At 44.8% G+C, this 12009-nt stretch overlaps 1 protein-coding gene across 6 annotated transcripts in view; it reads left to right on the top strand.

Moving 5' to 3' along the window:
- camta1 (calmodulin binding transcription activator 1) overlaps positions 1-12009 on the top strand; it is a 195240-nt gene that overhangs the window by 127205 nt on the left and 56026 nt on the right. For all 6 annotated transcript variants that reach the window (XM_062965984.1, XM_062965982.1, XM_062965983.1 and 3 more), the window contains one exon: positions 3720-3791. In XM_062965984.1, coding sequence (XP_062822054.1) covers positions 3720-3791 — 72 coding nt within the window. The remainder of the gene's footprint in view (positions 1-3719; positions 3792-12009) is intronic.

The raw sequence follows: 12009 nt of genomic DNA, 5'->3' as shown, positions 1-12009 counted from the left end.
TCCCTCAGTATCCGCGGTCCCACAACAGGGAGATTTCAGCCGTATCCTGACTTTATTTCCCGAAACTCTTCTTCCAAACTCGATTCCCTGCTTCTTCGTATACGGAAAGGCGAGATGGAAACCCTCCGATCGGCCTTAAGTCATCCGGAGAGACGGGTTTTATTTTGTGCCGCAGAGAACGCTTTCCCATCTATCCCCCCCTCTTGCAGCCCTTATAAAAGGCGCATAATGGGGATGTTGCAAATTAGACAAGTGTTTTTCCTCCACGCCTGACACAATAATATAAAAATATAAAAACGTGCCGTCGGAGCTGAGCTGGAAATCCTCATATAAGGAAAAATAATGTTGGAGCTCAGCTGTGACAGGAGTTAATGAAGATTTTACTCGAAGGTTTTCATCATATCGGCAGGGAAGGGGGAGCGGGGAGAGTAAACTCCGAGGAAGGAAGCACAAATGCCGCTGAAACGCACCGGGGACGGAGAGAAGGGGCTTTCTGTATTTCCTCCACCAGAGACACCCCAGTGTTGTAGCGAGCGCTGAGAACATGTCCAAGAGCCCTGCCAATGTCCTCCACAAACACCATCCTGCCCACTACCCAAGGGAAGGGACAATTTCCTCCTAGATTTTCTGTTTTTGCTCCACCACAGACATCCCAGTGTTCCTACTTTCCATGAACATGTCCAAGAGCCCTGCCAACGTCCTCCACAAACACCATCCTGCCCACTACCCAAGGGAAGGGACAATTTCCTCCTAGATTTTCTGTTTTTGCTCCACCACAGACATCCCAGTGTTCCTACTTTCCATGAACATGTCCAAGAGCCTTGCCAACATCCTCCACAGACACCTTCCTGCCCACCACCCAAGTAAAGGCTTTCATACGAAGACAATTTCATCCTAGATTTTCTGTTTTTCCTCCACCACAGACATCCCAGTGTTCCTACTTTCCATGAACATGTCCAAGAGCCTTGCCAACATCCTCCACAGACACCTTCCTGCCCACCACCCAAGTAAAGGCTTTCATACGAAGACAATTTCATCCTAGATTTTCTGTTTTTCCTCCACCACAGACATTCCAGTGTTCCTACTTTCCATGAACATGTCCAAGAGCCCTGCCAACATCCTCCAGAGACACCTTCCTGCCCACCACCCAAGCAAAGGCTTTTATACGAAGACAATTTCATCCTAGATTTTCTGTTTTTGCTCCACCACAGACATCCCAGTGTTCCTACTTTGCATGAACATGTCCAAGAGCCTTGCCAATGTCCTCTACAAACACCATCCTGCCCACCACCCAAGTAAAGGCTTTCACACAAAGACAATTTCATCCTAGATTTTCTGTTTTTGCTCCACCACAGACATCCCAGTGTTCCTACTTTCCATGAACACGTCCAAGAGCCTTGCCAACATCCTCTACAAACACCATCCTGCCCACCATCCTGGATTTCTCCCCCTTCAGAACCCTTCTGGATTTGGCTCTGGGTTTCAGGTCAAGGCTCGGCTAAGAGGATGCTTTGAGGGCAATCCACGGCACCATCAAAACCCTCCCGAGAGAGGCCCGGAATCTCCTTCCTTGTCCTTTGAATCCCTTGTTGTGTCTCTGCCGTACACTTCACACAGTCCCGGTTTCAAGGAGAGATCAAGAAACGGACGGGGATGGGGAGCCTTTGACGGCCAGGGTGGATCTGCGCCCACACTCTTTCTTTTTCTCGTTCTTTCTTTCTTTCTTTCCACTGTGAGAATAATTAAACCCTCTTCAGGGAGGAGGAGAGGAAGGGAAAACCAGGGAGAAGAGGATTGAAATATTAAATTATGGAAAGCGGGAGCCCGGCCAGGAGGGAGGCAGAGATTTTCTCATTAGACCAAGTGCTGGATGGACGCGGGAAGAGAAGGAAGGAAGGAAGGAAGGAAGGAAGGAAGGAAGGAAGGAAGGAAGGAAGGAAGGAAGGAAGGAAGGAAGGAGAAAGAAGGAAAGAAGAGAGGGAGGGTGGGAAGAGAAAAAGAAGGAAGGGAAGAAGAAGGAAAGAAGGGAGAGAGGAAAAGGAGAGTAAAGAAGGAATGGTGGAAGGGGGGAAAGAAGGAAGGAGAAAGAAAGAGGCAAAACAAGCAGTCAAAGAAGAAGAACATGCCCTGGCAGAATATGTAAAGCAAAGTGAAGAACCTGCTTTGATTGAAGTCCAAAATCAGAAACTCTTCAAAGCACAGCAGACAAAAAACCAGTACAAGAAAACCGCACTACAAACTAGAGCAGAATCAGTACAAGAAAACCGCACTACAAACTAGAGCAGAATCAGTACAAGAAAACCGCACTACAAACTAGAGCAGAATCAGTACAAGAAAACCGCACTACAAACTAGAGCAGAATCAGTACAAGAAAACCGCACTACAAACTAGAGCAGAATCAGTACAAGAAAACCGCACTACAAACTAGAGCAGCATCAGTACAAGAAAACCGCACTACAAAGTAGAGCAGAATCAGTACAAGAAAACCGCACTACAAACTAGAGCAGCATCAGTACAAGAAAACCGCACTACAAAGTAGAGCAGAATCAGTACAAGAAAACCGCACTACAAACTAGAGCAGAATCAGTACAAGAAAACCGCACTACAAACTACAGCTGACAGCTGGCACAACAAAACATTGCATGGAAAGTTCCTTGACAAAATTGAAGGGGTGTCTTCCAACTCTAGGATTCTGAAATTCAGTGATAGACTGGATGGCCATCTGTCAGGAGGGCTTGAGTGGTGCCTTCCTGCCAAGCAAAAGTGGGTTGGGCTGGGTTGAGGAGATGATGTTTATAACTCAGGAATAAAAATAGTGTTACGTAGTGCTTATTTATTATTATTATTATTATTATTATTATTATTATTGTATTATCGAAGGCTTTCATGGCCAGGATCACTGGGTTGCTGTGAGTCTTTCGGGCTGTATGGCCATGTTTGGAAAGCTTCTGGAACATGGCCATACAACCCGAAAGACTCACAGCAACCTATTATTATTATTATTATTATTATTATTATTATTATTATTATTATTATTATTATTTTATTATGATAGATATGCTGGATTTCGTATCACAAAATCACAAGTCGAACACTTCCCAAGTGTCTAGGACTGTGTGATGTGTTTTCGGATGATGCGTGCAGATCCCAGCAGGGTGGCCTTTTGCAGTTGGCAGATTGTGATTTTGTCAATGTCTATTGTTTCCAAATGCCGGCTGAGATCTTTTGGTGTGCCGATCACCACTGGGACCACCTGCACTGGTTTCTGCCAGAGTCTTTGAAGTTCAATCTTGAGGTCCTGAGAGCGGCTGAGTTTTTCCTGTTGTTTTTCGTCAATGCGACTGTCACCTGGGATGGCGACATCAATGATCCAAACCTTTTTCTTTTCCACAACTGTGATGTCTGGTGTGTTGTGTTCTAGAACTTTGTCAGTCTGGATTCGGAAGTCCCACAGTCTCTTTGTGTGCTCATTTTCCAACACTTTTGCAGGTTTGTGATCCCACCAGTTCTTTGCTGCTGGGAGGTGGTACTTGAGGCATAAGTTCCAATGAATCATTTGGGCCACATAGTTGTGCCTCTGTTTGTAGTCTGTCTGTGTGATTTTCTTACTATTATTATTATTATTATTATTATTATTTTCTGTTGTTGTTGCGCTTGCATTGCAGAACTTCCTCCGACTGAGCTTCTCTTCTTCTTTTTCTCCTTCCCTTTCTCCGCAGTGCCTCTACGGCTGCTACGTCCACTCCTCCATCATCCCCACTTTCCACCGAAGGTGCTATTGGCTGCTCCAGGTAAGGCCTTTCTCTCTCGCGGCGAAACAGAGCCTGGATGGCCATCTGTCGGGGGTGCTTTGATTGTGCTCTTCCGGACGGGAAGATGGCCTTTGGAGCCCCTTCCAACTCTGTGATTGTTTTGACAGTGTTTTCCGATGTCAGGGAGTTGGGGTTTCATGGTCAGAATCACTGGGTGGCCTTTTGCAGTTGGCAGATCGTGATTTTGTCTATTATTATTATTATTATTATTATTATTATTATTATTATTATTATTATTATTATATTGGAAAGGCCTCCAAAGCCTTGCTTGTTGTTGGTGAGCCCGCCGACCCAAGTTCTGTTTGCCTGGCCCTGCTTTTTGGCGAAATGCTGGTGTTTTTGCCGAGAGAAATAAGATCTTCCAGGAGGGAAGGAAAGAAGGAAAATCAATTACGGGGAGGCTTTTGCTGTCTGCTCAGCGCTGACGGATGACTCAAATCTTCCTTCCGCACGGGACGCACTTAGAGGGCTTTGCGGCTCAGAGATTGATTGGTTTCTTTGTTTGTGCCGGTGTTTCTTTTCGTAAAGAGCCCGGGCGGTTGATTCCCACCGCGAGTTGGGCGTTTCGCACCCGGGTCCGGGATCGGCAATGCAGCAAAGGCCGGCCGTGAAAAACACGGAGTTTGCATCTGTGCATTTTGCAAAAACATGTGTCATCGAAGGCTTTCATGGTCAGAATCACTGGGTCACTTGCTGTGAGTTTTCCATGTTCCAGAAGCATTCTCTCCTGACGTTTCGCCCACCTCTATGGCAGGCATCCTCAGAGGTTGTGAGGTCTGTTGGAAACTAGGCGAGTGGGGTTGATGTATAATAATATATGAGTCCGTACTGCCAAATAATCTGGGATCAGATCCTCCCTCAAGGTCTCACTCAGAAAGAGACTAGGAAAGGCATTGTTTTGTTTTGACATCCAATTGAACACAAAGATGGCCATCTGTCGGGAGGGATTTGATGGTGTCCGCCTACTGGAGTCTCCTTCTCTGAAGGTTTTTCAGCAGAAACTGGATGGCCATCTGTCAGGAGGGATTTGGTGGTGCCTTTATGGTAGAATGTGGGATTGGATGACTCTTTGTGGTCCCTTCCAGTTAGGAGTCTATGAAAAGGCTGGGTGGCCATCTGTCAGGAGGGATTTGATGGTGTCCGCCTATTGGAGTCTCCTTCCCTGGAGGTTTTTCAGCAGAAACTGGATGTCCATCTGTCGGGAGGGATTTGGTGGTATCCGCCTATTGGAGTCTCCTTCCGTGGAGTTTTTTCAGCAGAAACTGGATGGCCATCTGTCGGGAGGGATTTGGTGGTATCCGCCTATTGGAGTCTCCTTCCGTGGAGTTTTTTCAGCAGAAACTGGATGGCCATCTGTCGGGAGGGATTTGCTTGTGTCCACCTATTGGAGTCTCATTCGCTGGAGGTTTTTCAGCAGAGACTCGATGTCCATATGTCGGGAGGGATTAGATGGTATCCGCCTATTGGAGTCTCCTTCCCTGGAGGTTTTTCAGCAGAAACTGGATGGCCATCTGCCAGGAGGTGTCTTTCTTGATAGCAGAATGGGGGTTGGGCTAAATGGCTCTTGGGGTGCTTCTATGAAAGGCTGGATGGCCATCTGTCGGGAGGGATTAGATGGTGCCTTTATGGTAGAATGTGGGATTGGATGCCTCTTTTTGGTCTCTTCCAATTAGGAGTCTATGAAAAGGCTGGGTGGCCATCTGTCGGGAGGGATTAGATGGTGTCTTCCTTGATAGCAGAATGGGGGTTGGACTGGATGGCCCTTTGGGGTCCCTTACAACTCCACGATCCCATAATTCTACGAATATGATCAATAGCATTGAATAGGCTTCTAAACACAGAACGAAACCTAATATTATTTGCAAATAAAATGATTTAAATTGCATGCAAGTCTGGACCAATGTCACCGCCCTGAGCCCGGCTTTTCCGTCCGGAGCGGTGCAATCTTTCCCTATTTATAAACCTCGCGACTGTTTGTCTCTCTCTCTCTCTCTCTCTCCGTCCAGAACCGGGTCCCTCTTTTCCCTCTTTCGTGGCAACGACGCCTTTGTTAAATTTAGAACGAATCCTCTTTAAAAATGCATGGGTGTGCGTCTGTCTGTCTTCCCAGCGTTGCCTCTCCTGACCCAGGAGCCTGGCTTTGGAGGTTTTTCAGCAGAGGCTGGGTGGCCATCTGTCGGGAGGGGTTCGATGGTGCCTTTATGCCTTCTTGCCTCCTTCCGCACCCCTCCCCGCCCCGCCTGTCATCATCTGGAGTTCTCGGCGGCTGTTTAAGCCCAAAGATAAAGAGAGGAGACAAACGGCAGGCCCGTAATCAGGCGCCAAGTCCTTAGAGATGGAAATTATTAATTAGACTTATTATCCGGAGCTCGTCAGTTGACTAATCCGTTGCGATGAGGAGGCTCCGGGAGGAGGAGGAGGAGGAGGAGGATGCCTAGAAACCAGGACACAATGGAGCAGGAGACTCACACAGCAGGGAAGAGATGGGGTGGGATATAGAAATTATTATTATTATTATTATTATTATTATTGACACAGCAAACAAGATAGACCTGCTGGATTTCGTATCACAAAATCACAAGTAGAACACTTCCCAAGTGTCTAGGACTGTGTGATGTATTTTCGGATGATTCGTGCAGATCCCAGTAGGGTGGCCTTTTGCAGTTGGCAGATCGTGATTTTGTCAATGTCTAATGTGCCGATCACCACCGGGACCACCTCCACTGGTTTCTGCCAGAGTCTTTGAAGTTCAATCTTGAGGTCCTGAGAGCGGCTGAGTTTTTCCTGTTGTTTTTCACCTGGGATGGCAACATCAATGATCCAAACCTTGTTCTTTTCCACAACTGTGATGTCTGGTGTGTTGTGTTCCAGAACTTTGTCAGTCTGGATTCGGAAGTCCCCACAGTATCTTTGCGTTCTCATTTTCCAATACTTTTGCAGGTTTGTGATCCCACCAGTTCTTTGCTGCTGGGAGGTGGTACTTGAGGCATAAGTTCCAATGAATCATTTGGGCCACATGGTTGTGCCTCTGTTTGTAGTTTGTCTGTGCAATTTTCCTACAGCAGCTGAGGATATGATCCATGGTTTCATTGGCTTCATTGCAGAGTCTGCATTTTGGGTCATCAGCTGATTTTTCGATCTTGGCCTGAATTGCCTTTGTCCTGATGTCTTGCTCCTGGGCTGCAAGGATCAGGCCTTCTGTCTCCTTCTTCAGGGTCCCATTCGTGAGCCAGAGCCAGGTCTTCTATTATTATTATTATTATTATTATTATTATTATTATTATTAATTGCCTTTGTTCTGATGTCTTGCTCCTGGGCTGCAAGGATCAGGCCTTCTGTCTCCTTCTTCAGGGTCCCATTCGTGAGCCAGAGCCAGGTCTTCTATTATTATTATTATTATTATTATTATTATTATTATTATTATTATTAATTGCCTTTGTTCTGATGTCTTGCTCCTGGGCTGCAAGGATCAGGCCTTCTCCTTCAATTCAAAGATCAGGTCTTCTCCTTCAATTTTGTCAAGGAACTTTCCACGCCATGTTTTGTTGTGCCAGCTGTCAGCTCTAGTTTGTAGTGCGATTTTCTTGTACTGGTTTTTGTCAGCTCTAGTTTGTAGTGCGGTTTTCTTGTACTGGTTTTTGTCAGCTCTAGTTTGTAGTGCGGTTTTCTTGTACTGGTTTTTGTCAGCTCTAGTTTGTAGTGTGGTTTTCTTGTACTGGTTTTTGTCAGCTCTGGTTTGTAGTGCGGTTTTCTTGTACTGGTTTTTTGTCTGCTGTGCTTTGAGGAGTTTCTGATTTTGGACTTCAATCAACGCAGGTTCTTCACTCTGCTTTACATATTCTGCCAGGGCATGTTGTTGTTATTATTATTATTATTATTAGGATGGCAGGGGACTTGGCTGCAGGTATTTGCACCTCCAAACTCCGAGCTTCCGAAACAGACTAGTTGCCCCCCAGACAAGTCCTCCTTGGGATCCTCTGGGGAAGCCCAACGCCAGTCGGTGTCTGTCTCTGCCAACCCACATGATGGGCATTGAGCCTCAGTCGCCCAGACAGCGCCGCTGCCTCTCCCGGCTCTTCTTTCCCTCTCCCTTGCTTCTCCCTGACTTCGAGTCCCTTTGGGTGCTTTGTAGGTGTCCCTTTGAGGGCCAGGGACTCTGGAATATCTCCAAGTCTTATTTATCATAGCATCAGGGGACCATAAGTGTCGGAAGGCCATCTAGTCCAACCCTAGACACCATCCAAACCTTCCTGACATCTAGAAATCTCCAGGAAGGAGATGCAACCATCTCTATCTATCTATCATCATAGAATCATAGACCCAAAAGCCATCCAGTCCAACACTATTCTTCCCGGCAAGAAGACACCATCCAAACCCTCCCGACAGATGGCCATCCTGCTTAGAAATCACCAGGAAGGAGATGCAATCATCATTATCTATTTATCTATCACCATCATCGAATCATAGAGTTCAAAAAGACCCCCAAGGCAATCCAATCCAACCCTATTCTTCCCAGCAAGAAGATACCATCCAAACCCTCCCGACAGATGGCCATACAACCTCTGCTTAGAAATCTCCCAGAAGGATACAATCATTTCTTTCTTTACATCTATCTATCTATCTATCTATCTTTATAGAATCATAGCTGACAAAGACCCCAAAGGCCATCCAGTCCAACCCTATTCTTCCCGGCGAGAAGACACCACCCAAACCCTCCTGACAGATGGCCATCCAGCTTCTGCTTAGAAATCTCCCGGAAGGAGATACAATCATTTCTATCTATCTATCTATCTATCTATCTATCTATCTATCTATCTATCTGCCTACCTACCTTTCTTTCTATCTATCTATCTATCTATCTATCTATCTATCTATCTATCTATTTATTTACAACATTTATACCCCGCCCTTCTCACCCGAGGGGACTCAGGGCGGCTTACAAAAATTGGCAAAATTTAATGCCCAAAATGCAATCATAAAAAGTAAACAATATAAACAGATCTGTTAATAACATTGTTAAAACACATTATAAAAACCTTAAAAACGTATATATAATTAATTCCATTCATCTATCTATCTATCATTATAGAATCATAGCTGAAAAAGACCCCCAAGGCCAACCAGTCCATCCCTATTCTGCCCGGCAAGAAGACACCATCCAAACCCTCCCAACAGATGACCATTTAGCCTCTGCTTAAAAACCTTCATTATCTATTTATTTATCATTGAATGGCCTTGTAGCTACAAAGCCTGGCTGCTCTTGCTCTTGTCTGCCCAAGGCAAGTGTGAATGTCGCCATTGGCCCACCTTGATTAGTGTGGCATGGCCTTGCAGCTTCAGAGCCTGGCTGCTTCCAGTTTTGCTTCCTCTCTGATGTTTACTTTCAAGGAGTAAATAAATATAGTGTAAAATTGAAGTCAACTGCAGAGCACTTCTTGATCGGACCTTTGGACTGGGTTGCTTTATGGAAAGCAGAACGGAAGAATGAATGAAAAAAAGACCGAAAGGAGGAGGGAAATGTCGGGTGGGGAGCAAAGCCGTCCCTCTGTCTTCTGCCGAAAGAGATGCGTCATTGGCTCCCCTTTCCTTCTTGCTTTCGCCCCGAAAGGAATAAATATCCCGGTAAATCCTTGCCAGCGTCATAATTCCCTCGCGGCCTTTACGGTGCCGGGATTTATTCCTCTTTTGCATTTTTATTCCCAAAAAGAGGAAAGAGGGAGCATTGCATTTTCATGGACCACCTTCACCATCGCAAGGCATAAATCCATCCCAAAATAGACCCTGGAATTGGGCCTGGTTCTCATTAAAGAGCCCCTGCTTTTCGAGAAATGATGGCGAGCCGAGCCGAGGCATCAATCAAAGGCCTTGGCTTGCTTTGCCTTGGCTGGGTCCCTCAATCTGTACCAATCCCTCCTGACAGATGGCCATCCAGCCCCTGCTTAATAATAATAATAATAATAATAATTTTAAGTCCTGGAGTTGAAAGGGAGAGCCCCAAAGGCCATCTCTTCCATCCTCCTTCTACAAAGGAAGGCACAATTCAAACCCTCCAGACAGATGGCCGTCCAGCCCCTGTTCTCAATAATAATAATAATAATAATAATAATAATAATAATAATAATAATAATAATAATTTTAAGTCCTGGAGCTGAAAGGGAGAGCCCCAAAGGCCATCTATGCCATCCTCCTTCCATAAAGGAAGGCACAATTCAAACCCTCCAGACAGATGGCCATCCAGCCCCTGCTTAATAATAATAATAATAATAATAATAATAATAATAATAATAATAATAATTTTAAGTCCTGGAGCTGAAAGGGGGAGCCCCAAAGGCCATCTGTTCCATCCTCCTTCTACAAAGGAAGGCACAATTTAAACTCTCCAGACAGATGGCCATCCAGCCCCTGCATAATAATAATAATAATACTTTATTTGTATTCCGCCCTATCTCCTATTGAATCAAACTTGGCACACAGAACTCCAACAGACAATACTGGAAGGGCTTGCCGAACATTGGCCTTGAGATTGGGAATTGTAGTTCACCTACATCCAGAGAGCACCGTGGACTCCAAACAATAATAATAATAATAATAATAATTATTATTATTATTATTATTATTATTATTATGACACAGCAAACAAGATAGATATGCTGGATTTCATATCACAAAATCACAAGTCGAACACTTTCCAAGTGTCTAGGACTGTGTTGTTGTTGTTGTTGTTGTTGTTATTATTATTTGGAAACAATAGACATTGACAAAATCACAATCTGCCAGCTGCAAAAGGCCACCCTACTGGGATCTGCACGCATCATCCGAAAATACATCACACAATCCTAGACACTTGGGAAGTGTTCGACGTGAGATTTTGTGATACGAAATCCAGCATATCTATCTTGTTTGCTGTGTCATACAATAATAATAATAATAATAATAATAATAATAATAATAATAATAATAATAATAATAATATAATAATACATCACACAAACCTAGACACTTGGGAAGTGTTCGACGTGAGATTTTGTGATACGAAATCCAGCATATCTATCTTGTTTGCTGTGTCATACAATAATCATAATAATAATAATAATAATAATAATAATAATAATATTATAAGAATAAGAATAAGAATAAGAATAAGAAGAAGAAGAAGAAGAAGAAGAAGAAGAAGAAGAAGTTTATTTATATCCCACCACCATCTCCCCCGAAGGGGACTCGGGGCAGCTTACAGCTTACAGCAATCAAATACAAAGCAATGATAAAATATGAAACATCAAGGAACAATAACAAAAACCAATAACAAAATATACACAATAACCGGGGGGAAAAACATAAACACAACATCGAGTTAAAAACAATGAGTTTGCAATAGTGGATAATAATGATAATGATGATGATGGATCTGGACCAAACTTGGCACAAATATTCAACATGCCCAACAATGTGAATGCTGGTGGAGTTTGGGGAAAATAGACCTTGACATTTGGGAGTTGAGGTGCTAGTCCTCAAGGTCCTCCAGGTTTCTATATTTCTCATCCCGAGAGACTGGAGTCTTTATGGATTTGCCTGCATTCACAAAATTCGCCAATGCGCTTCCGGGCGGCATCAATGGGAGCCTGGTCTCCGCTAAGGAACCCGGGAGCGTGGGATTTATCCTCCTCCGCCCGGATTCTGACGGGTTTTAGGGCCGCGCTTCTCCGCAGAAATGCGCCCCATAAAAATTTGATGTGGCGCCGTAGCTCAGAGAAGCATTTTCTCCCCTCCCTGCCGCACATGAACTCTTAGCTTGTTAACCGGTTTATGAAGAAGGAGAAGAAACGGCGCTCGGCCGCACATCGTAAGCACACAAAGCCTCGCCATAGCATTGGAATGCGTCTACACTGCAGAATTAATGCAGTTTGGAACCTGTTTCATATCCCTGGCTCACTGCTATAGAATCCTGGGAGATATCGTTTTGCACCCCTTGATCCTCAAGGAGAGGAGAAATCCTTCTCCTGTGTGTAATGGATGGCCATCTGTCGGGAGGGATTAGATGGTGCCTTCCCATTTTTGAATGGGGTTAGTCTGGATGGCCATCTGTCGGGAGGGATTAGATGGTGTCATCTCAGGTCTGAATGAAGTTAGTCTGGATTCTCTTTGGGTGCCCCTTCCAAGGCGATGAGGCTGAAGTGTGCTGAGATTTCCTTCTCCTGTG

The sequence above is a fragment of the Anolis carolinensis genome, unplaced genomic scaffold, assembly GCF_035594765.1.
Source record: "Anolis carolinensis isolate JA03-04 unplaced genomic scaffold, rAnoCar3.1.pri scaffold_15, whole genome shotgun sequence".
Taxonomy (NCBI): domain Eukaryota; kingdom Metazoa; phylum Chordata; class Lepidosauria; order Squamata; family Dactyloidae; genus Anolis; species Anolis carolinensis.
This window is presented reverse-complemented; position numbering and strand designations above follow the sequence as displayed.